Source organism: Pongo pygmaeus, chromosome 9 (assembly GCF_028885625.2).
Source record: "Pongo pygmaeus isolate AG05252 chromosome 9, NHGRI_mPonPyg2-v2.0_pri, whole genome shotgun sequence".
Taxonomy (NCBI): Eukaryota; Metazoa; Chordata; class Mammalia; order Primates; family Hominidae; genus Pongo; species Pongo pygmaeus.
This window is the reverse complement of record NC_072382.2, coordinates 24,054,945-24,081,205: the sequence shown is the minus strand read 5'-3', so window position 1 is coordinate 24,081,205 and position 26,261 is coordinate 24,054,945. Positions and strand designations below refer to the sequence as shown.

The 26,261-nt window shown below is 44.2% G+C and overlaps 1 protein-coding gene and 1 long non-coding RNA gene across 2 annotated transcripts; both read right to left on the bottom strand.

The window, feature by feature from the left end:
* Window positions 1-1,782: 1,782 nt before the first annotated feature.
* LOC129008531 (phospholipase A2 inhibitor and Ly6/PLAUR domain-containing protein-like) lies at window positions 1,783-2,233 on the bottom strand. Its single transcript, XM_054440846.2, has one exon. It carries the CDS (start codon window positions 2,216-2,218, stop codon window positions 1,868-1,870), a length of 351 nt encoding a protein of 116 aa, XP_054296821.1. The 5' UTR covers window positions 2,219-2,233; the 3' UTR covers window positions 1,783-1,867.
* Window positions 2,234-11,521: 9,288 nt separating this feature from the next.
* LOC129007276 (uncharacterized) lies at window positions 11,522-13,473 on the bottom strand. The gene is made up of 3 exons (XR_008492276.2): window positions 13,268-13,473; window positions 12,994-13,062; window positions 11,522-11,825 (listed from the first exon to the last, which is right to left on the bottom strand). It is a non-coding gene; the product is annotated as an uncharacterized LOC129007276 (long non-coding RNA).
* Between the last annotated feature and the right edge of the window lie 12,788 nt (window positions 13,474-26,261).

The following is a 26,261-nucleotide window of genomic DNA, read 5'->3' as shown; positions in this document are numbered from 1 at the left end:
CCTAGAACTCTTCTGTAGTTCCCTCAGGCAGGGCTAAGAATTCTGTCATCCATGTTCCTATATGTCTATCAGGCAGCTTAATAGGTCTATGAAGTCCTCACCACACTGAATCATTGCAACCACACATGTTACTCACTTCTCCTCTGCACTCCAGCCTGGGCAACAGAGTGAGACTCTGAGTTCCTTGAGAGCCGTGCAGTGTTCACTCCAGCACCCTGAGAGAGCAATATGTGTATAAAATACCCTTCAATATGTGTCAAATAACTGAATGAATGAACAGACATAATAACAAGCAAATACCCTGCTCATGGGTCACTGAGAAAGGTTCGAATAATTTTCAAACTGCTTCTTCCTTAGACCAACAATGTCTCCTGATTAACAGGCACTACCATGGAAATCAAATAGGGCAGAGTGGCAGGGAGAAGTGGCAGAAAAGTAGACAGAACCAGGACCTCTCCTCGCAGTTTAAACCAGACTTAAGCCAGCAGCCCACACACCAACCAAGCACAGAGAGGTTTCCTTTGGCCAAGAAAGTGCTTTAAAATTCTGGTTCTACACTTTCACTTGATGTGCCGGAGGGTCAGGCAACCTGCAACCTGCATTCCCACCAGGCTTCAATGACCGCTGTGGGGTAGCTGCTCCCCCATTTTGAGAAAGCACCTGTGTTCTCCAGTGCGCCACAGTCCCCATCAGTCTCTGTTGTCTTCCCTCAGTTCATCTCTCCCTCCCAGTCTGTTTGCTGTCTGGCCCCTGTAGGCATTTGAGTTTGCAACCCTGGGCTGAAACAGATTGCTTGGCTTAAGGAGTTAAAATGCCTGTGTGTGTGCTCATTCTTTGCACCAAAGATTAACAGAAAGGATCTCTGCAGCTCCATTTCTCTCCAGGCTAGAAAGTTTAATAAAACCTAACTGATGCTGCCTGGCTTTAAGGCTGAGAATGCCAGGGGCCATGACTGGGAAAGGAGAACAAAGAGGGGGGAAGAGGAGGCAAGGTGTAGCACAAAGAGGCTGTCTGGAAGTGTGACCCTCTGTTCTGCCAGGCTGAGATAAGCTCCTCTGCAGGACTGTTAAGGAAAGATGAGGACGGAGCTGGACACTCAGCAAAGGGAAACGTTCAGGAAGGAATTCCCCAGCAAGTCTGCTAGACAAGCCACTGTCTCATGAAGCTTTAGCTCCACTCACTGGCTGGCTATAAATTAAGCTCCAGGAAGACAGCACAGCTCAGCAAAGCTTCCAGGCAGCCCCAAGGCACTGCTTAGAAGAGCAACTTTTCCTCAAACTCTGCCTCTTACAGGGTTTCCATAGGCTGGCCATTCATGGGTTGTGTGACCTTGGACCTCAGTGACCTCCCATAGAAAACAAGGAGTATGAACTAGATTTATCTCTACTGTCCTTTCTAGGTGTTTCTTTCTTTCTTTTTAAACAAGGTCTCACTCTGTCACCCAGGCTGGAATGCAATGGCACGATCATGGCTCACTGCAGCCTCAACCTCCTGCACTCAAGTGATCCTCCTGCCTCAGCCTCCCAAGTAACTGGGACCACAGGCATGCACCATCACTGTGGGCTAATTTTTTTACTCTTTGCAAAGATGGGGTTGCAATGTTTCCCAGGCTAGTCTTGAACTCCTGGGCTCCTAAGAATTTTAACATTTGAGTTTTCTTCCAACAAAGAGGTGATTCCCACATAGAGGAAAATATAACTTTATAAAAACATATATAAACCCTGCTTTCCACTTTATTTATTTATTTATTTTTATTTATTTTTTTTTTTTTGCTCCATTAACTTCTTTATAGGCACATGGGGAGTTACAGGCTGAGGACAAATGGGGACTTCACACTACATATATCTTCCTCTGTTCAGATAGCTTTTCAGGGGGAGTGAGTGCACTCTATATGTTGGAGGAAGAGGACATGGGTGCCTGTGGGCACTTCAGCACCAGGCTTGGTGAAGCACATACTCTCTGTAGCACAGCCCCGCATAGCAAATCTGGGTTTGAAGATACCAGCCTGCACGTGTCCAGATAAGGAGATGCAGTGGTTTTCCTTTCCAGTACAGTGGGTCATGGGCCCCATGCATTTGTCCCTGAAGCTTGCAGTGCAGGCGGGGCACATCAGGCCATTCTCAGTAAGATTGGTCAAGGGAACAGACAAAAAGGCACTGTTGCAGCCGTCGCTCTGGCAGCAGAAGGAGCTGGTTACCATGTGGTCCTTGGGGCCCATGGTGGTAGATATGACGCCAGAGTAGCAGTCCTGGGACCTGATGCAGCCCTTGTAGGTGTGCACCAACTCCTTGCCCTCTGTGGGATGGGGACAGGCAGGGATGGTGCTGGCTGACCACTCCCTGGCCTCAACCCCTGCCTCAAGGTCTTGCCTAACTCTAGGCCTCCCCAACCCCACAGCTTCCTGGGGTGGTCTCTTTCTTTTTTTTCTTTCTTTCTTTTCTTATTATTTTTTAGACGGAGTTGCCCAGGCTGGAGTGCAATGGCGCGATCTCGGCTCACTGCAACCTCCACCTCCCGAGTAGCTGGGATCACAGGTGACCGCCACCATGCCCAGCTATTTTTTTGTATTTTTATTTTTATTTTTTTTATTTTTATTTTTTTAATTTATGAAGTATTTATTGATGATTCTTGGGTGTTTCTCGGAGAGGGGGATATGGGAGGGTCATAGGATAATAGTGGAGAGAAGGTCAGGAGATAAACACATGAACAAAGGTCTCTGGTTTTCCTAGGCAGAGGACCCTGCGGCCTTCTGCAGTGTTTGTGCCCCTGGGTACTTGAGATTAGGGAGTGGTGATGACTCTTAAAGAGCATGCTGCCTTCAAGCATCTGTTTAACAAAGCACATCTTGCACCGCCCTTAATCCATTTAACCCTGAGTTGACACAGCATATGTTTCAGAGAGCATGGGGCTGGGGGAAAGGCCATAGATCAACAGCATCCCAAGGCAGAAGAATTTCTCCTAGTCAGAACAAAATGGAGTCTCCTATGCCCACCTCTTTCTACACAGACACAGCAACAATCTGATCTCTCCTTCCTTTCCCCACACTTCCCCCCTCTTCTTTTCAACAAAACCGCCATCGTCCTCATGGCCCACTCCCGATGGTCGCTGTCTCTTTGGAGCTGTTGGGTACACCTCCCAGACAGGGCAGCCAGGCAGAGGCGCTCCTCACCTCCCAGACAGGGCGGCCGGGCAGAGGCGCTCCTCGCTTCCCAGACGGGGCCACCCGGGCAGAGGCGCTCCTCACTTCCTCCCAGACCGGGTGGCAGCCGGGCAGAGGCGCTCCTCACCTCCCAGATGGGGCGGCCGGGCAGAGGTGCTCCTCACTTCCCAGACGGGGCGGCCGAGCAGAGGCGCTCCTCACTTCCCAGAGGGGGCGGCCGGGCAGAGGCGCTCCTCACTTCCCAGACCGGGCGGCCGGGCAGAGGCGCTCCTCACTTCCCAGACCGGGCGGCTGGGCAGAGATGCTCCTCACTTCCTCCCAGATGGGGTAGCGGCCAGGCAGAGGTGCTCCTCACCTCCCAGACAGGGCGGCTGGGCAGAGGCGCTCCTCACTTCCCAGAGGGGGCGGCCGGGCAGAGGCGCTCCTCACTTCCCAGACTGGGCGGCCGGGCAGAGGCGCTCCTCACCTCCTAGATGGGGTGGCCAGGCACCACTTTAATTGACCCATAAATTCCTGCAGCAGCTAGAGATGTGAAGAGGCAAGTAAGAAGAGGAAATGTGCATAAGACTCTCAGAGCTTGGTAATAAACAAGGAGGACTGAAGTGACCCTGTGGCTCCAAAGGCAGCTGTTCATTAGCCTCCTCCAATCCTTAGACCCAGCTGGAGCATTGCATGCACTGGCTCCCAGGTTGCAGGGGATGTCAGCAGCTCCAGCTCCCCTGATTGAAGGAGGCCATGTGGCTTTCCCTGGACTTCCTGCTTGGACAGTGAATCCCTGTAGGGCCTGGATCCATTACCCTCTTCTTCTCCCACCCTACCCAGCACTCTTCTTCATGAGTTTGCTTTCTCTTATCTTTTTTTCCTCCACTTTTCATTCAAAAATTGTTGATTAAGCACCTCCTATGGGACAGACAGTTTTCTAGAGTCTGGGAACACCTCAATGAACAGACAGGTTCTTGTTCTTATAGACCTTCCATTCTAGAGAGAAAGCTGAACAATAAACAAATAATACAGCAGGCAGTGAGGGGTGCCATAAAGAAGGATGAGCAGGGTAAGTGGGTGGGAAAATGTGCTACTTTGTCCCCTAGAGGCCAGGGAAAGCCTCTCTGTTAAGGTGATATTTGACAGAGATTTGAAGACACTGAAGGAGTGAGCCATTTGGATCTCTAGAGAAAGAGCATTCTTCTCCAGGCAGAGAAGAGCAAGTGCAAAGGCCATGATGAAGAAGTGAGCTTGGCCAGAGTGAGGGACACCAAGGGTGGCCTACAGTGCATGCAAGTCTTAAGAGATGAGGTTCCCGGTGCCCTTTGACTGCTCCAGAGATCCTGTGCTCACAACACAAAGCCCCAATCATCCTAAAATATATCTATGGTAAGGAAATTTGTCCCAAAATTTCCTTTCATCATGATTTACCTTCTGGTATCCCACCCATGAAAGCAGAAATTTCCTGCTTTCTCCTAGTAATTACTAATCTGTCTCCTCCCCTAAAATGTAAGGCCAAGGAGAACAGGGACTTGCTCTCTTCATTCACTGCTCTATGTTCAGTTCCTATTTCAGTACTGAAAACCAAGTAGGCCCTCAATAAGTATTTTTTTGAATTTATTTATTTTATTATTATTATTATTTTATATTTTTGAGATGGAATCTCTCTCTGCTGCCCAAACTGGAGTACAGTGGTGCAATCTCAGCTCACTGCAACCTCCACCTCCCGGGTTCAAGCAATTTCTGGCTAATTTTTGTATTTTTAGTAGAGATAGGGTTTCACCATGTTGGCCAGGCTGGTCTCAAGCTCCTGACTCCAAATGATCCATCTGCCTCAGCCTCCCAGAGTGCTGGGATTACAGGCATGAGCAACCGCTCCTGGCCAACCCTCAATAAATATTTTCTAGATGAAATGGGGAACCTAGCTATGTTACATGGTAATGAGGCAGCTGACTTTCTTGGAAGCAGAAGACCTAATTCTAGATTTGGTGACACAAAAGCAATAAAGGAAGGACCTCTATAAATCACTCATGTCTCTGAGCCTCAGCTCTCAAAGTGTTGGATTAGAACTAGGGATGGCAAAATCCTGCTACAGGCACAACCACTCACCCCCTTCCATGCCCACTAGACCCTCTAATGAACAGCAGCTGTCTCTCTCTAGAAAAAACTTTGGAATTCTTCCCACCCAATGCTCTTAGCAGCCACAACCAAAGGGTCAGAGGTGACTCTTACAATGAACCCAATTTGCCATCCCTCAATTAGATGTTTAAGATTCCTTTCCACTATAATATCACATGATTCAAATCTAAGCAAGCTTGTTTGCCCGTATGGAGGTACATTTTTCTGCAAAATCAATCCCAAGAAATCCTACTTCTCACAGGAAAGCAGGTAACCCCTGCTTCCATAGCAGAGACAGTCACTAATAACACTTGCTTCAATTTGGACAAATAGTTTTCACCCAGAAACTAATTCAAGGCTACCTTTTATAGGCTCTTTCGAAGGCTGCTAGAGTTGATCCCTTGAGTAAGCTGAGTGTTGTGGTGCCCCTCAGTTCCCATGCCATAGAAGCTTGAACCTCATTCATTAATACACTAGCCCTAAGGCTTAAAACCAGTCTGGCCTGGCTTGGAGGCTTTAGATCACTATCTTCTGGCCAATAAGAATGAGTTTCTAGGCCAGGCATGGTGGCTCACACCTGTAATCCCAGCACTTCGGGAGGCTGAGGCTGGTGGATCAATTAAGGTCAGGAGTTGAGGTCAGGACCAGCCAGGCCAAGCCCATACCTACAAAAAATACAAAAATTAGTCAGGCATGGTAGCACACACCTGTAATCCCAGCTACTGAGGCAGGCTGAGGTACAGGAATCGCTTGAACCCAGGAGGCAGAGGTCGCGGTAAGCTGAGATCGTATCTCTGCACTCTAGCCTGGGTGACAGAGTGAGACTCCCCTTCAAAAAGAAGTGTGAGTTTCTGAGGTCTCTGATATGGTTATGGTCTTCTGGCTCTCGAGCCCTTCAGCCTCATTCCTCCTCAGGCATTCATTCCTGACCAGTCCCTCATGCCTTTCTGTGTCTCCCGTCTAAGCTTTCTTGCTCCCCATGCCTGATGGGAGTTGAATGCTCCTTTTCCTACAATGTGCACTCACCCCTCAGAACATGTTCTCCTCCAGCCATTCCAGGTACAAATCCAGTAAAATCCACCCTGAAGTCACCAGCAGGCCCATGAGATGGGCATTTCTGCTGAGGAAGAAAAATACACAAATATCCAGACATAGAAGAGGACCATGAAAGATGCCCAAACCCCTATGGAGAAATATGGCATTGTCTCAACTTCCTCCCAAAACCACGAAGAGGAGTTTTTTAAATGACATAATCCCGTAAGGACAAAGGAAATTGGAGAAGTATGAGCAGAGGAGAAAAGCCAACAACATTTTAGAAGCTGAAAGTAGATGAGCAGTGACTGTCCCAGTTAGCCAGAGAATATGAACTAAAAGAGAACTTTACTACATGGGCCCTATAACAGGAGACTTACAAACACCGTGGAAAATGTCTTCAAATGTGTGTTCTTAAAAGTTGCTTGTTCAGGTACTTGTCATCGAAATAACTTCCCTTTCAACCCAAACATCTTAATGTCACCGTCACTGACTACAATTTCCTTCTGACTCCATATCTCACAATGGTGGTGCCCTGGGGTAACTGGAGGGGTTTAAACCCCTTTAAACTCCAGTGGCCCACTACTGAAGTCACCCAAATAAATACACGATGGAGGTGAAAATGGCATGCTGGGTATGCAAGCACTGCACAAGATAACTCTCCAGCACTCCAACCCTCTACTCCAATCACCATCCTAAGCCCCTCACTCTCCCATACAAACTCTGGAGTGACCACTGGGATCTCAGCCAGTGTTTCTTCTTAATATTCTCCCTCAAGTTAGCATCATGGCCCCCTTTAAAGGTCATCCCCATGCCTACTCTGAGCAATCATTTCATCTGGGTCAGGGGTCTGGATCTCAATAGAAGTGGAGGGTATACCAGTAATATTTATTTTTATGGAGGCTTTTCTGGAGTTATGTCTAAGGTAGTGTGGTCAAAGACGTGCCTGTGAGGATTTGCTTTAGTAGAGACAGAGTGTAGGAAAGCTAGAGGCCCAGAAAGTTAATACATCCATTAGACAGTCTTTGTGCTGAGTGCTTGGATGCTCGTTAGAGAGTCTGAAATGGCCCCTGATGGCACAGCTTAGTGTATAGGAAGCCATGCACATTTTGCTCCAGATATCTAGGAGTCAGAACTTATATTTATAGGGGGTAAAGTCTTGACTCCAACTTGTCCTGAATTGTCCTGAGTTTATGTTGCATGATGTAATAAAAAGACCCAAAGCTTTGAATTTATGGATATGGGTTTGAAGCCCAGATCTACCAATTTACCTGTGTGATCTTGCTTCATCATTCTGGACCTTGATTTCCTCAACTGCAAAATAGAGGCAATAATAATACCGACCTTGCATGGTTGTGTCTAGGATTTTAAATAATATATGTAAAAATTTTTCAGTGCAATGCTAATTACACAGGAGCCCCTGAGGAAGTGATGGATATTCTTTTTCTTCTCACTTAGGCAAAGGCCCATTTCACTTCCACATGGAAGTGAGTATTCCACAAGAATACTCAAGGTAGGGTAAGAATTTTAAGGTAAAAATACCTTAAAATCATTTGACATGTTTGCATACATTTTTTATTTAATTGAGGCCCCACAGTTCTGGGTTCTACAATGGAGAAAAGGAAAAAAAACAAACTGATTTAAGAGCAGGAGTTACAAATCAACCGCCTTCTCAAAAAAGTGTCTCCAATTCCTAAAGAGATGAGTTCTTCATGGGACCAACTAGGATGAATTGCATGCAAAATGTGCTCCAACTGAAGGGATCAACCTGTGATTCTCAGTCTTCTTATAAAAAACCCAAACAATTAATTCAGAATCGCTTGAAATGGAGAATATTTTTAAGAGCTCTCCAGTGACCCTAGTGTACAGTCAGGATGAAAAGCCAACCCTCTTTTTAAAAAATGACCTATTGGATGGAGTAAAAGGATTTTACTCCTTTAAATATTTGAAATACCTTCCAAACACAATCACCTAAGTCTCAGCACAGTTGCTGTTAAATCACTTGTCAGGAAGTTCTGACGAAGTCATCTGCTTAAGCAGAGGTGCCTCAGGTTATCTGAGTGTGTTGAGGCCAAAAGGAGATAACATCAAGCCCAAAAGTAGAGGCAGGTCTGCAGTCAAAGAAGCAGGTAATCTAAAGTTTCAAAAAGGAGATAAGGCAGAAGCAGAGAGAAACTTTGGAAGTAGGGCAGAGGCCACTTTGACCACAAGACATGAAGATGCAGAACAAGGTAGCCATAGAATCACTCCTGTGGGCAGCACACACACGCCACATTAAATGTAGCCTGGGCCGGGTGTGGTGGCTCATACCTGGAACCCCAGCACTTTGGGAGGCCGTGGCAAGTGAATCACTTGCACCCAGGATTTCAAGACCAGCCTAGGCAACATGGTGAAACCCCATATCTACAAAAAAATACAAAAAATTAGCCAGGCGTTGTGGCACAGACCTGTAGTCTCAACTACTCAGGAGGCTGAGGTGAGAGGATTGCTTGTGCTGGGGAGGTCAAGGCTGCAATGGGCTGTGATCATGCCATTGTACTCCAGGCTGGGTGACAGAGTAAGGTTGGAGTGCAGTCTAAAAAAAAAAAAAAAAAAACACCTGCAGCCTGCACCACTCCTACTAGTAGTCTTGCTCTGGTATCAGCACTTCAAGCAGGTGATAACACTATGAAGTTTATTTTTAATTGCTAGGTGTGGTGGTTGTCCTTCTTCAGAGTAAAAATGTACTTTCTTACTCCCTTTGAAGTGAGATGTGGACCTGTGCATTGATCTGGCCAAGAAAATGTGACCAAAAATGACCTGGACACTTCCAATGGGAGCTTTAAAAGCCAGTGCACAATTTATCACTGATCCTTTTCCTGCTTCAGTAATCATGGAAGCCCAGGTCAGGATGGAACTCCCACCAGCCTGGATTGCTGATTAAGGATGCTCCATGTTAGAGCAAAAAAATGAGTTGTTGTGTTAAACCACAGAAATTTGGAGGTGGTTTCTTATTGCAACATAACTAGTCTCTATTGACTGATACTCCATGGCTTGAGATTACTAATGGGATTTTTCTAGCTTAGAGTTTCTCAATTTTGGTAGGATTGACATTTGGAGTTAATGCTTTCTTTTTTTGTTGTTTTATTATACTTTAAGTGTTAGGGTACATGTGCACAACATGCAGGTTTGTTACATATATATACATGTGCCATGTTGGTGTGCTGCACCCATTAACTCATCATTTAACATTAGGTATATCACCTAATGCTATCCCTCCCCCCTCCCCCCACCCCACAACAGGCCCCGGTGTGTGATGTTCCCCTTCCTGTGTCCATGTGTTCTCATTGTTCAATTCCCACCTATGAGTGAGAACGTGCTTTCTTGTGGGGATTGTCCTGTGCATTGCAGGATGTTGAATGGCCTCCCTAGCCTCTACCCACTAGACACCAGCAGCACCCCACCCCAAGTGGTGACCATGCAAAATGCCTCGACCAGTATGATTCCACTTATGTGAGGTACCTAGAGTAGTCAAAATCATGGAGACAGAAAGTCAAATGATGGTTGTCAGGGGCTAGGAGAAGAGGGAAATGGGGAGTTAGTGTTTAATGGGTACACAGTCTCAGTTTTGCAAAATGAGAAGTGTTATATGGATGGATGGTGGTGATGGTTGCATACCAGTGTGAATGTGCTTAGTGCCACTGAACTATACACATGATATGGTTCAAATGGTTAATTTTATGTTAGGTGCTTTGCCACAATTTTTGAAAATGGAAAAAAAAGTGTCTCCAGACATTGCCAACATACTCGGGAAAGCAAAATTGCCCCTGGTTGAGAACTAGTGTTCCAGCTGTAGCACAACACATTCAATTGTACAACATGTGTAAAAACATGGGCCTAGGGCTCAGCCCTGCTTTTTGCCATTAAGGGTTAGAATCTCATCTCTCCTAAAATATTTTTTATCTACTCAGATTTTAGGCCAGGATCAAAAGGACAATTGACCTGTTTGATCTAGAAAAAAACCCTGTCTATGGACTCAAAACTGGTGTGATATAAAACTGTAAAAACTCTTACACTGTTTCAAGCTTTCCATCTGATAAACAGAGTACAGTAGAGATTCCATTTGGGATAATTTTTCCTGAAACCTACTTGTTTTTCATGCTGATTCTACGGTTAAGGGGCCTGGTCTTAACATGTGTTGAAGCAAAAGAATGAGAAGAGCTGAGGGAGACATCAGAGAGTTTCCAAATGACAGAATTGCAAATCTTCTGGGCAGTCTTCCCCTGAGGAAGAGGTAGCTTATACTTTAAATGCATCTTGAGGAGTGTTCTCCACACCTGAGGAATAAATTAAGGCTAACACGGTTGGCTCCACTCTTGATGAATTGAATTCCATGCTGGGACTGAGGCAGCAGAGGGCTTTATACATCCACCTCCACCACCACCACCCTGCCTAAGTCATCTCGGAGAATCTTCTTTCTGTCTCAGTATTGGGCCTACATTCTTATGCTTCAGCCTTTTTCCATAATGACCCCTCCAGATTGCCACACTCTAGAACCACTACGTAGAAGGAGGCGCTACTGCTGTGTGGACACTTCATCTCAAAGTGAGGGGCTCACATGATCGCAGGGCTCCTCTCTCTCGCCTTCTAAAACATTCTCCGGGTTAAGGCTAAAACTGCTCCCCCAAAGCCTCATTATAGGCATGAACAGATTATCTCCCCTTCTTGGTTCCCATGGCTGGAATCCTTAACTAATCCTCTCCCCACAAAGTAGGGCTGATTTCGCAAGCTGTTATTTCAGCTGCTTGCTCTGCCATCTGCTCTTGATTTGCTTGGTGAACACCTCCAGGGTGCTCAGAGCTGCCCTGTCACACTTCGCCCCACTCAGCTTCTGGCCCCCCACCCTCAAACACATCTGCATCTGCACACCCCTCCCATGCCCCAGTTCTGCCCACTGTTGATCCATCCATCTGCGCTTCAGGCCCCAGCCCCTTGGGAGCTTATGCTATCAATTACTTGCACTTAGTTCAGAATCTTTAGCCTCTCCACATCCATGGCTCTTTCATTTATTCAATGTAGTAACATGTTTAAACCTCTCCCGTCCTGGAAAAAAATTAAAAAGTCCTACATTTAACCCTATCTCCCTCTCTAGCTTAAAGTAATCTGTAATATTCCTGGCCATTTATTTACTCCATGTCCCAGGTTGAACAGTATTCACACACTCCCAAAAATTCATGTTCTTCCTAGGAATCTTAGAATGTGACTTTATTTGGAAATAGAGTTGTTGCAGATGTAATTAGTTAGGAGTGCACCCTTAACCTACTGTGACTGGTGTCCTTAGAAGGACAGGAGAGGGAACACAGACATGGACACAGAGAGGAGGCCATGTGATGATCGGGCGGAAACTGGGGTGATGCATCTACAAGCCAAGGAAGGTCAGGGCTTGCAGGAAACCCCAGAAGCAAATGGAAAGGCACGTAACAGATTCTTCCTAGCATCTTCAGAGAGAGTATGGTGCTGCCAACACCTTGTTTTGAACTTCTAGCCTCCAAAACTGTGAGAGAATAAATTTCTGTTGTTTTAACAAGACACCTAGTTTCTGGTATTTTGTGACAGCTGACCTAGAAACCGAATATGCCCCTTAAACCACCGCAGCTTTCCTTTTGTTTCCAAGAATCTTTCATGTATGACCTGTGAGAGCCAAATCCAGTCTTTATTTGGCCCCTCTGGAGCACACGCAACTCATTTATTCCTTGTTGTTGCTCCTCTCCAACATCATTCTCGGCCTCCTTCATTGCTTCCTAATCTCACAGCCATCTACCACACAGTGGAGTCCCTGGGTTCATCACCACCTCTTCCCACTCTGTTCATGCTCCACTACAATCTCATCCAAATACCAGCTCTCCTCCCACTCCCATGCTGATGATTCCCCAAGCCCTCTGGCCCAAGCCTCTCTCCTGAGATCTACTTTTAAGTTCCCCACTGCCTCCTGGACGTTTCCACCTAGAACTTGTACAAGCATCTCAAAAACTACATGGCTAAAATGGAAGTCATGGTCTAGAAGCCTCCTAACCAAATAAACCTGCTTTTCCTCCTGTAACCTACATGTCTGTGAGAGGCTTCACGTTCACACAGGGGCATAAGCCAGATACCTGGCATCTTCTTGGGCTTCTCCCCTGCACCCTTCGCCATAGTCACTGAGGCCAAAGGACTCTGCCTATAAGGGTTCAGGGAATGCATCCTCTGCATCCCTGCTGCAGCTGCTTTAGCTCAACCTCTTACTACCCCTTGTGACTAGTGGAGACATCCACTACACCCAACTTTGTTGCTGCTCTAGGAGCACTTTCTTATACCACCTTGTTTTAAGTCACTCCCCTGCTTCAAATGCTTCAGGGGTTCCTGGTCATCTGCAGGATGATGTCCTTAGCATTCCTCCACTTGGAATAACAAGGCCTTGTAGCATCTGGCTCTCAGGAGTTTAGAGTGAAGGGACTCTGCATTCAGCTCCAGAACCTACCACATACTTGCTGTGTGGCCCTGGGCAATGTACTTACGCTCTCTGGGCCTCAGATTCCTCACCTGAAAATGGGGATAATAATAGTACCTACCTCATAGGGCTGTTGTAATGATTAAATGAGCGAATATGTTCAGAGTACCAGGAACTATGTCCAGCATGTAGTAAGTGGGCACTAAATATTAACTGCTGTTGCCACAAGTATTACCTTTCTCCACTCATTTCCATATAGCTTCCCATGTACGTTGTTTTCCAGCCAATCAGAACACTCTTGCATCTCGGAATTTAAAAAGAAAAAAAAAAGGTCTACCTGTGTTCCCCTGGCTCTTGGCCTTGACACACACTGTCTGGAATACCTTTCCCACCACCTCTCATCCCACGGTCCCTATGAACATACTTCGACTCTTCTTCTCTACCCTAAGAACCCTACCCTGCCATCAGACATGCTCTTCATTGAGCTTCCATAAGGCCCTTGTGCTCACCTCTATTGGAGCACAGATCACACTGCATTATAAAGAACCATCTCCTGTTTCTCTATACATCTTTCAGAGTTTGCCTTATTGATCTTAGTGATGTCAGCATGTGGCACTCAGCTGCACAAAGAAAGCAGGCTCAATAAAGGCTTTAGAATTAAGTAAAGAATTGTATAAAGGCATAAAATAGAGATGGGATACAAATATTTCCCAGGATGCCTGGGATAGTCCTGCTTTAGGCCATGGTCCTGATATAATTACTAACAACACCATCTTTAACTGTCAAAAGTATCTCCTTTGGACAATACATTATAAGGTCACTCAAGGTATTAGAGCTGTGATTCTCACCCTATCAGGCCCAATTTTCTCTTTGTTCAACAGCTATTTTAGAATATCCTATGTACTATCTTTAAATGAAATTGATAGGCAATAGAAACTGCCAGTAACAGAATTTCCAAAAAATCAATGTAATAACCTAAATAGAATGCTAAATGGAAAATGAAGGAGATTTTTAAAAAATAGCTTAAACTAAAACTACATGTGCAGTATTTTCACATATAAATGCATAGGTAAGTGACTTACACTTCTGGCCAAGATGGAGTAACAGAGACTAAAATTACCTTCTGACCTAAAACAACAAAAATACTGGACAAAATATATGAAACTATGACCCTCAAGCAACAAAGGGAATCAATCACTGGAATCAAGCAACAAAGGGCAGTGATCCTCAAGAGATGAGAAACAAAGGAGGCTAGCCCCAAAAGTTTCCAGGCCACAGCACAGGAAGGAAGAGTGCAGATGGAGCTCAGAGATCTTCCTGAGTTGAGAAGACAGAACTGTAAGTCTGGGAAGGCCAACGTGGCTAGAATTCACAGGGCAGAATATTGAGGAGGAGAGGGCTGTACAGAGACAGAGCTCTGGAAATCTGAAGAGAATACTTATCCTCCTTGACTATTTAACAGAGTAGTGATCAGAGTATGCAGGTAAGAAACCTGCCTGAGAGGCCAGGCGCAGTGGCTCACACCTGTAATCCCAGCACTTTGGGAGGCTGAGGCAGGTGGATCACAATGTCAGGAGATCGAGACCATCCTGGCCAACATGGTGAAACCCCGTTTCTACTAAAAATACAAAAATTAGCTTGGCATGGTGACAGGCACCTGTAGTCCCAGTTACTCAGGAAGCTGAGGCAGGAGAATTGCTTGAATCCGGGAGGCCAAGGTTACAGTGAGCCAAGATCATGCACTCCAGCCTGGGAGGCAAAGCAAGACTCTGTCTCAAAAAAAAGAAAAGAAAGGAAAAGAAAAAAGGAAAGAAAACTGCCTGAGAATAGAAAAAGAATCATCTGCAAAGATTAAAGGGATTAGAGGATTCCCAGTGCTCACAGGGGGCCAGAAACAGTCCCTGTTAACATCAGTCAGAATAGAAAATTTCATAATTCATGAAGATAGAGTACTTAGAAGGGCTCTGCCACAGTAGTGAGCAAAACAACCCTAGACCAAATACTATTCTTATCACCTATCAAAGCTTACAGGCAAGGTCTGGAAGGCTCAAACTTTTCCAGGTAGCCTAATTGTATAACAGAACAAAGCTCAGGAATATTTATAGAATATAAAAACATGCAAGAAGCCAATAAGGTAAAATTGGTGATCTCTGTTATCTAATCAAAAATCATCATGGATGTGAAGAGGCAAAAAATATGACACAAAATGAGGATAAAAATCAATGATAGAATTAGTAGATAAGATAATAAAATTAGCAGATAAGTATGCTTGAAGCATTGATGTAACTGTATTTCATATGTTCCATAAGCTAAAGATTGGGCCTTTAAACTATGGAAGATATAGGAAAAAAACCCAAATTAAATTTCTTGAAATGAACATTACAATGTGTGAGATGAAAAATACACTGGATGGAATTAATAGCAGATTAGAAATTGCAGAATAATGTCTGGGTGCGGTGGCTCACATCTGTAATCCCAGCACCTTGGAGGCTGAGGCAGGAGGATCATGAGTTCAGAAGATCGAGACCATCCTGACTAACAGGGTGAAACACTGTCTCTACTGAAAATACAAAAACTTAGCCGGGCATGGTGGCAGGCATCAGTAGCCCCAGCTGCTGGGGAGACTGAGGCAGGAGAATGGCATGAACCCAGGAGGCGGAGCTTGCAGTAAGCGGAGATAGCACCACTGCACTCCAGCCAGGGTGACAGAGTGAGATTCCATCTCAAAAAAAAGGAAAAAAGAAAAAAGAAAGAAATTGCAGAATAAAATACAAGTGAATTTTCAAACATGGCAATAGAAATTATCCAAAATAAAACACAGGGAGAAAAAATACTAAAAAAAATGTAGATCATCATGAAGCTATGGGATGCCTTTAAGCCACCTAATATAAGTGTATTTGGAATTCCTGGGAGGAGGAGGGACAGAAAAACTACTTAAAGAAATAAAGATTGAAAATTGTTGAAATGCGCTCGCAGAGGACAGCCAAGATGGCCGAATAAGAACAGCTCTGGTCTACAGCTCCCTTGAGTGATGCAGAAGATGGGTGATTCCTGCATTTCCATCTGAGGTACTGGGTTCATCTCACTAGGGAGTGCCAGACAGTGGGCGCAGGACAGTGGGTGCAGCGCACTGTACGCGAGCTGAAGCACGGCAAGGCATTGCCTCACTTGGGAAGCGCAAGGGATCAGGGAGTTCCCTTTCCTAGTCAAAGAAAGGGGTGACAGACGGCACCTGGAAAATCAGGCCATTCTCATCCTAATACTGCACTTTTCCAATGGGCTTAAAAAACGGCACACCAGGAGATTATATCCCACACCTGGCTCGGAGGGTCCTACACCCATGGAGTCTCACTGATTGCTAGCACAGCAGTCTGAGATCAAACTGCAAGGTGGCAGCGAGGCTGGGGGAGGTGCGCCCATGATTGCCCAGGCCTGCTTAGGTAAACAAAGCAGCCAGGAAACTCTAACTTGGTGGAGCCCAACACAGCTCAAGGAGGCCTGCCTGCCTCTGTAGGCTCCACCTCTGGGGGCAGGGCACAGACAAACAAAAAGACAGCAGTAACCTCTGCAGACTTAAATGTCCCTGTCTGACAGCTTTGAAGAGAGCAGTGGTTCTCCCAGCACGCAGCTGGAGATCTGAGAACGCGCAGACTGCCTCCTCAAGTGGTTCCCTGACCCCTGATCCCTGAGCAGCCTAACTGGGAGGCACCCCCCAGTAGGGGCAGACTGACACCTCACAAGGCAGGGTACTCCTCTGAGACAAAACTTCCAGAGGAAAGAACAGACAGCAGCATTCGTGGTTCACGAAAATCCACTGTTCTGCAGCCACCTCTGCTGATACCCAGGCAAACAGGGTCTGGAGTGGACCTCTAGCAAACTCCAACAGACCTGCAGCTGAGGGTCCTGTCGGTAAGAAGGAAAACTAACAGACAGAAAGGACATCCACACCAAAAACCCATCTGTACATCACCATCATCAAAGACCAAAAGTAGATAAAACCACAAAGATTGGGAAAAAACAGAGCAGAAAAACTGGAAACTCTAAAAAGCAGAGCGCCTCTCCTCCTCCAAAGGAACGCAGCTCCTCACCAGCAATGGAACAAAGCTGGACGGAGAATGACTTTGACGAGTTAAGAGAAGAAGGCTTCAGACAATGAAACTACTCTGAGCTACAGGAGGAAATTCAAACCAAAGGCAAAGAAGTTAAAAACTTTGAAAAAAATTTAGGCAAATGTATAACCAGAATAACCAATACAGAGAAGTGCTTGAAGGAGCTGATGGAGCTCAAAGCCAAGGCTCGAGAATTACGTGAAGAATGCAGAAGCCTCAGGAGCTGATGCGATCAACTGGAAGAAAGGGTATCAGTGATGGAAGATGAAATGAATGAAATGAAGTGAGAAGGGAAGTTTAGAGAAAAAAGAATAAAAAGAAATGAACAAAGCCTCCAAGAAATATGGGACTATGTGGAAAGACCAAATCTATGTCTGATTGGTGTACCTGAAAGTGACGGGGAGAATAGAACCAAGTTTGAAAACACTCTGAAAGATATTATCCAGGAGAACTTCCCCAATCTAGCAAGGCAGGCCGACATTCAGATTCAGGAAATACAGAGAATGCCACAAAGATACTCCTTGAGAAGAGCAACTCCAAGACACATAATTGTCAGATTCACAAAAGTTGAAATGAAGGAAAAAATGTTAATGGTAGCCAGAGAGAAAGGTCGGGTTACCCACAGAGGGAAGCCCATCAGACTAACAGTGGATCTCTCAGCAGAAATTCTACAAGCCAGAAGAGAGTGGGGGCCAACATTTAACATTCTTAAAGAAAAGAATTTTCGACCCAGAATTTCATATCCAGCCAAACTAAGCTTCATAAGTGAAGGAGAAATAAAATATTTTACAGACGAGCAAATGCTGAGAGATTTTGTCACCACCAGGCCTGCCCTAAAAGAACTCTGGAAGGAAGCACTAAACATGGAAAGGAACAACCAGTACCAGACACTGCAAAATCATGCCAAATTGTAAAGAACATCAAGGCTAGGAAGAAACTGCATCAACTAACGAGCAAAATAACCAGCTAACATCATAATGACAGGATCAAATTCACACATAACGATATTAACTTTAAATGTAAATGGACTAAATGCTCCAATTAAAAGACACAGACTGGCAAATTGGATAAAGACTCAAGACCCATCAGTGTGCTGTATTCAGGAAACCCGTCTCATGTGCAGAGACACACATAGGCTCAAAATAAAAGGATGGAGGAAGATCTACCAAGGAAATGGAAAACAAAAAAAAGGCAGGGGTTGCAATCCAAGTCTCTGATAAAACAGACTTTAAACCAACAAAGATCAAAAGAGACAAAGAAGGCTAATACATAATGGTAAAGGGATCAATTCAACAAGAAGAGCTAACTATCCTAAATATATATGCACACAATACAGGAGCACTCAGATTCATAAAGCAAGTCCTGAGTGACCTACAAAGAGACTTAGACTCCCACACAAAAATAATGGGAGACTTTAACACCCCCACTGTCAACATTAGATAGATCAATGAGACAGAAAGTTAACAAGGATACCCAGGAATTGAACTCAGCTCTGCACCAAGCAGACCTAACAGACATCTACAGAATTCTCCACCCCAAATCAACAGAATATACATTTTTTTCAGCACCACACCACACCTATTCCAAAATTGACCACAGAGTTGGAAGTAAAGCTCTCCTCAGCAAATGTAAAAGAACAGAAATTATAACAAAACTGTCTCTCAGACCACAGTGCAATCAAACCAGAACTCAGGATTAAGAAACTCACTCAAAACCACTCAACTACATGCAAACTGAACAACCTACTCCTGAATGACTACTGGGTACATAACAAAATGAAGGCAGAAATAAAGATGTTCTCTGAAACCAACAAGAACAAAGACACAACATATTAGAATCTCTGGGACACATTCAAAGCAGTGTGTAGAGGGAAATTTATAGCACTAAATGCCCACAAGAGAAAGCAGGAAAGATCCAACATGGACACCCTGACATCACAATTAAAAGAACTAGAAAAGCAAGAGCAAACACATTCAAAAGCTAGCAGAAGGCAAGAAATAACTAAGATCAGAGCAGAACTGAAGGAAATAGAGACACAAAAAACCCTTCAAAAAATTAATGAATCCAGGAGCTAGTTTTTTGAAAGTCTCAACAAAATTGATAGACTGCTAGCAAGACTAATAAAGAAGAAAAGAGAGAAGAATCAAATAGTCGCAATAAAAATGATAAAGGGGATATCACCACCAATCCCACAGAAATACAAACTACCATCAGAGAATACTACAAACACCTCTACACAAATAAACTAGAAAATCTAGAAAAAATGGATAAATTCCTCGACACATACACCCTCCCAAGACTAAACCAGGAAGAAGTCGAATCTCTGAATAGACCAATAACAGGCTCTGAAATTGTGGCAATAATCAATAGCTTACCAACAAAAAGAGTCCAGGACCAGAAGGACTCACAGCTGAATTCTACCAGAGGTACAAGGAGGAACTGGTACTATTCCTTCTGAAACTATTCCAATCAATAGAAAAAGAGGGAATCCTCCCTAACTCATTTTATGAGGCCAGCATCATCCTGATACCAAACCCAGGCAGAGACACAACGAGAAAAGAGAATTTTAGACCAATATCCTTGATGAACATTGATGCAAAAATCCTCAATAAAATACTGGCAAACCGAACCCAGCAGCACATCAAAAAGCTTATCCACCATGATCAAGTAGGCTTCATCCCTGGGATGCAAGGCTGGTTCAACATACGCAAATCAATAAATGTAATCCAGCATATAAACAGAACCAAAGACAAAAACCACAGGATTATCTCAATAGATGCAGAAAAGGCATTTGACAAAATTCAACAACGCTTCATACTAAAAACTCTCAATAAATTAGGTATTGATGGGACGTATCTCAAAATAATAAGGGCTATCTATGACAAACCCACAGCCAATATCATACTGAATGGGCAAAAACTGGAAGCATTCCCTTTGAAAATTGGCACAAGACAGGGATGCCCTCTCTCACCACTCCTATTCAACATAGTGTTGGAAGTTCTGGCCAGGGCAATTAGGCAGGAGAAGGAAATAAAGGGTATTCAACTAGGAAAAGAGGAAGTCAAATTGTCCCTGTTTGCAGATGACATGATTGTATATCTAGAAAACCCCATTGTCTAAGCACGAAATCTCCTTAAGCTGATAAGCAACTTCAGCAAAGTCTCAAGATACAAAATCAATGTCCAAAAATCACAAGCATTCTTATACACCAATAACAGACAAACAGAGAGCCAAATCATGAGTGAACTCCCATTCACAATTGCTTCAAAGAGAATAAAATACCTAGGAATCCAACTTACAAGAGATGTGAAGGACCTCTTCAAGGAGAACTACAAACCACTGCTCAAGGAAATAAAAGAGGATACAAAGAAATGGAAGAACATTCCATGCTCATGGGTAGGAAGAATCAATATCATGAAAATGGCCATACTGCCCAAGATAATTTATAGATTCAATGCCATCCCCATCAAGCTACCAATGACTTTCTTCACAGAATTGGAAAAAACTACTTTAAAGTTCATATTGAACCAAAAAAGAGCCCGCATCACCAAGTCAATCCTAAGCCAAAAGAACAAAGCTGGAGGCATCACGCTACCTGACTTCAAACTATACTACAAGCCTACAGTAACCAAAACAGCGTGGTACTGGTACCAAAACAGAGATATAGATCAATGGAACAGAACAGAGCCGTCAGAAATGATGCCACATATCTACAACTATCTGATCTTTGACAAACCTGAGAAAAACAAGCAATGGAGAAAGGATTCCCTATTTAATAAATGATGCTGGGAAAACTGGCTAGCCATATGTAGAAAGCTGAAAGTGGATCCCTTCCTTACACCTTATACAAAAATTAATTCAAGATGGATTAAAGACTTAAACATTAGACCTCAAACCATAAAAATCCTAGAAGGAAACCTAGGCATTACTATTCAGGACATAGGCATGGGCAAGGACTTCTTGTCTAAAACACCAAAAACAATGGCAACAAAAGCCAAAATTGACAAATGGGATCTAATTAAACTAAAGAGCTTCTGCACAGCAAAAGAAACCACCATCAAAGTGAACAGGCAACCTACAGAATGGGAGAAAATTTTCACAACCTACTCATCTGACAAAGGGCTAATATCCGGAATCTACAATGAACTCCAACAAATTTACAAGAAGAAAACAAACAACCCCATCAAAAAGTGGGTGAAGGACATGAACAGTCACTTCTCAAAAGAAGATATTTATGCAGCCAAAAAACACATGAAAAAATGCTCATCACCACTGGCCATTAGAGAAATGCAAATCAAAGCCACAATGAGATACCATCTCACACCAGTTAGAATGGCAATCATTAAAAAGTCAGGAAACAACAGGTGCTGGAGAAGATGTGGAGAAATAGGAACACTTTTACACCATTGGTGGGACTGTAACCTAGTTCAACCATTGTGGAAGTCAGTGTGGTGATTCCTTAGGGATCTAGAACTAGAAATACCATTTGACCCAGCCATCCCATTACTGGGTATATACCCAAAGGACTATAAATCATGCTGCTATGAAGACACATGCACACGTATGTTTATTGTGGTTCCATTCACAATAGCAAAGACTTGGAACCAACCCAAATGTCCAACAATGATAGACTGGATTAAGAAAATGTGGCACATATACAGCACAGAATACTATGCAGCCATAAAAAATGATGAGTTCATGTCCTTTGTAGGGACATGGATGAAATTGGAAATCATCATTCTCAGTAAACTATCACAAGGACAAAAAACCAAACACCGCATATTCTCACTCATAGGTGGGAATTGAACAATGAGAACACATGGACACAGGAAGGGGAACATCACACTCTGGGGACTGTTGTGGGGTGGGGGGAGGGGGGAGGGATAGCATAAGAGATATACCTAATGCTAAATGATGAGTTAATGGGTGCAGCACACCAGCATGGCACATGTATACATATGTAACTAACCTGCACATTGTGCACATGTACCCTAAAACTTAAAGTATAATAATAATAAAATAAAATAAAATAAAATAAAGAAAATTGTTGAAATGCTCAGGCAAAACTAACCTGCAAGATGAAGAAGTAGTCAGATGTTTACATTTAAACACATAAATCACTATGGAATTGACAGCTGCAGATGCAGACCACTGCCAGAAGTGTTATTTGGGTGACTCAAATTTGAATACTGTATGTGTTTTTCCTTCTTGGGTGGGACTGCCTCGTATATTCCAGGATGTTCAACATCCCTAGACCTTGCCTAATAAATGTAGTAATACCACCAATCAGTGTGCCTGTCCCCCCCCCCAAAAAAAAATACTTTCTAGAGTGCAGTGCCACTTCTTTGAGAATGATTGGTCTAGAATACACCAAGGATCCAAAAACTATGGCCTGCTTTTGTATGGTCTGTAAGCTAAAATAGTTTTACATTTTTTTTAAGTTGTAAAGGAGGAGGAAGAAGGAGAAGAAGAAAAGGAGGAGAAGAAAATAAAGCAGGAAGAGGAGGAGGAAATGTGGAAGTAGAGAAGAAGTAGAAGAAATAGTAGTACTAGAAGAAGTAGAAGAAATAGTAGTACTAGAAGAAGGAAGTGGGGAAGGGAAGGGCGGGAGAGGTGGAGAGAAGCAACAGAGACTTTGTGTGGTCCATAAAGTCTAAAATAAGATTTTGCTGATCATCACAGGCATAGATTCCAGGGGTAAAAGGGATATCATTCTTTTTTTTTTTTTTTTTTTTGAGAGAGAGAGGGAGAGAGGGTCTTACTCTGTTGCCCAGGCTTGAATGCAGTGGTGTGATGATACTTTACTGCAGCCTCAAACTCTTGGGCTCAGGTGATCTTCCTGCCTCAGCCTTCCAAGCACGCAGGACTGCAGGTACATGCCACCATGCCCAGTTAACTTTTTTGCTCTATTTGCCCAGGCTGATCTCAAACTCCTGGGCTCAGGCAATCCTCAAGCCTTGGCCTCCCAAGGTGCTGGGATTACAGGCATGAACCACTGGCCCTTTTCTTCAAGGTTTCTATAACCTAAGGGGGAATGTATCTGTTAGAATTCAATCAGAGAAGCAGAACTACTATGCATGATATGCAATAAGGAATTTATTATACCAATTAGACTATATGCAATTATGCGAGCTGATGAAGAAGTCTATGGAAGGCTGATGCCTTTGTGTCTAGTGGTGGCCAGAAGTCACTGCAGGTCAACAGGGCCATCAGTCAGGAAGAAAAGCTGCACATAATGTGGGAGAAAGCAAGGACAAACCAGAACCCATGAGAACAAACTAGAACCCACAAAGACAAACTAAAACCCATGCCTGTCTGTCACCACCTCCAATTTCTTTGGTGGTAATGATCACAATAAGAAGATGGCACCCTCTGCCACAGTGCTTCACACATGCCTGGCTGGGACTCTGGGAGCTGAGAGATGGGATCAGGTAGAGCTCTAGGAGCAAGGGTTCTGGCTATGGACCCACATCTGCAAGATGGGACACAGCTCTGCAGCGACCTGGACCAGGTGCTCAACATTGACCTTCGGAACATCACAGTTGCTGCTTTTTTTCAGCCTTCAAATTCTTGAGCAAATTTCTCCTTTGGCCAACCTTAATCCAAAGCCATACGGGGAAAGAGATTTTGGGAAACATAGTTCTGGCTTAACTAAGTTGAGATAATGCAAAGCCCCCACAGGGAGAAAAGGCTAGCAATTGTAAAATAACAGGAAATAATACAAAATGAAACAATAATATAAAACAAGTGACACATGGGAGAGTTCTGGATTTAAATGCTACAGAAATGTGCAGGAAAGTGTGATCAGTGAGATGGCAAGGACCAGGGAAGCTGTCTTAGGGCCAGTGGGATGTGAACAGGGCTGGGAAGGGAGCACAGGACCTGGCCAGAGATGGAGTAGGGTGGGTACTGGAGGCTGATGAAACAACTCAGGGAGGCCAGGGCCAGCAAGGCTTGGGCTAGGACAGTGAGGAGATTGGCTGGACCAGAGAACGAGGCTGGAGGCAGAATTTCAAAGGCTGTGCTATGAAAAACATTGTTGCCCCTGACATTTCTGGTCCCCATTGTGAAAGGGATGCTTAGAGAGGATGAAGCCAGTGCATGGACTGCTTAGAGGCCAGCAGATTGGAGGCTGTGCTCTTGAGGAGGTGAAGGTAGAAATGAACACATATTGAATGCCTACAATGAGTCAGGCTATGCTGGGGTTTTTTGGTTTTTGTTTTTTGAATCTGAGGAAATGGAAAATGGAAGAAGTTCCCCCCTTTAGGTGCTGGGCCCCAACAGTTTCAGAGAACTGGATGACCAGAGAGGGCAAAAGCAGGGCATGTCCATGCTAGAGCTGAGAAGGGGCAGAGAGGAGGGGTTTCTCCAGGGGCAGTGCAGTGGAGAGCCAGCTACATGGCCAGGAAGGCTGTGCATGGTGCCAGCAGCTGCATGGCCAAAGGTTTGCCACACACAGAAATGGGGTTATTCTGGATTGGGGAAGGGACACTGGCAGCGGCATTCACAGCAGGCTGAGTTAGCAAGTGGGAGGCACAAAAGTGTGTAAGCAGGAGCACTGGGGTTAGAGCAGCAAGGAAGGATGGTTCCCCTCCTTAGTGAAAGAGAGAAACAAGAAAGCAGCAAGTGGCAAGAATACTTCACCCTATTCTGCTTTCTCTCATCTTTCTCACTCTCTCCCAAGTTCCTCCTGTCAGGGTCTATTGACTTCAAGTTATACTGACTCCAAGTATTCTATCTTCTAGCACCTTTTATGAAAACTTATGACAAACATACATTTTGCAAAACAACAACAGTTACATAAAATGCATCCATTCATTCACAGATCTCTATTGAATGCCTACTACATGGCAGGCTCCATGCCAGACACCGAGGATAGGACAACTAAGACAAACCCTGCCCAGTAGCAAACACAGATCTGTAACTAAGTTTCACCATTAGGGAAAACAGGCAACTCTATTGTCTCTCACTGTGTCCTTAGATCTACTCTCTGGGGATCTTACTCCATCATCCCCCAAAACTCACACAGGACACACACACCCACCCACTCTGTCCCCACCCATGCCTTTCTAGTCACTGTCAGGAAACATAAAAAGTTCTTTGTCTGTGGAATGGTGATTACTAGGGACTACGCGGTTGGCGAGGAGGGTGGAGAGCAGAAAAGAGTTGAGTTTTTCTTGTTTGTTTGTTTTCTTGTTTTTCTTATTATGCTTTAAGTTCTGGGATACATGTGCAGAATGTGCAAATTTGTTATATAGGTATACATTTGCCATGGTTGTTTACTGCACCCATCAACCTGTCATCTACATTAGGTATTTCTCCTAATGCTATCCCTCCCCTAGCTCCCTACCCTCCAACAGGCGCCAGTGTGTGATGTTCCCCTCCCTGTGTCCATGTGTTCTCATTGTTTGGAGTTGTTTCTTTTTAATGGATATAGAGTTTTAATTTTGCAAGATGAAAAAGCTCTGGAGCTCCATTGCAAAACATGTAAATGTACTTAACACTATTGAACTGTATGTTTAAAAAGAGTTACAATGGTAAATTTTATCTTAGGTGCTTTTTACCACACAGGTACGTAAAGTTATTTAGCTATTTCATGTCATACAATATAGCCTCAATTTAGTAAAATTAAAATATCAGTTCTAAGTAATAGTCAAGACCTCAATTTTGTGTAAGGGTTTAGATTTCTTCCCCTGGGACTGGGGCTGGTTGCAGCTGAGAATCTACCTTTCGCAAAGGAGGGCATGAGGGCGATACTGGCATTTATATAATCCTCTTCAACATTGTGAACACTATCGTAGGGGGTTTTACACCTTCTGCGATATTGGAAGTAATATTATTCTCTTCAATTTTGGAAATTACAAACCATAGTATGGGGTGTTGTACACCCCTTGCGATATTGGGAGTAATATTCTCTCGCTCCTGGATATTAGGAAAAATATCACACAGGCGGGGTGTGTACACCCACTGCGACATTGGGCATACTATTATCCTCTCCCCCATTGCATATTAGGGACAATATCACAGGGAGGTGTACACTTCCTGCGACGTTGGAAGTAATATCATCCTCTCCAATACTAGATATCAGGAGCAATATCAAAAAAATGGTGTACACTTCCTGCGATATTGGGAGTAATATCATCTCCACTCCACCCCCCAGATATTAGGAACAATATCACAAAAAAGGTGTTCACCTCATGCGATATTGGGAATAATATCTTCTCCCTTTCTATGTATTAGGAACAATATCACAGAAGGGGTGTACAGCCCCTGCGATATTGGGAGTGATAGCATACTCTCCCATCCTAGATATTAGAAACAATATCACAGGGGGTGTACCACTCGTGCGATATTGAAAGTAATATCATCCTCCCTCCCCGGATATTATGAGCCA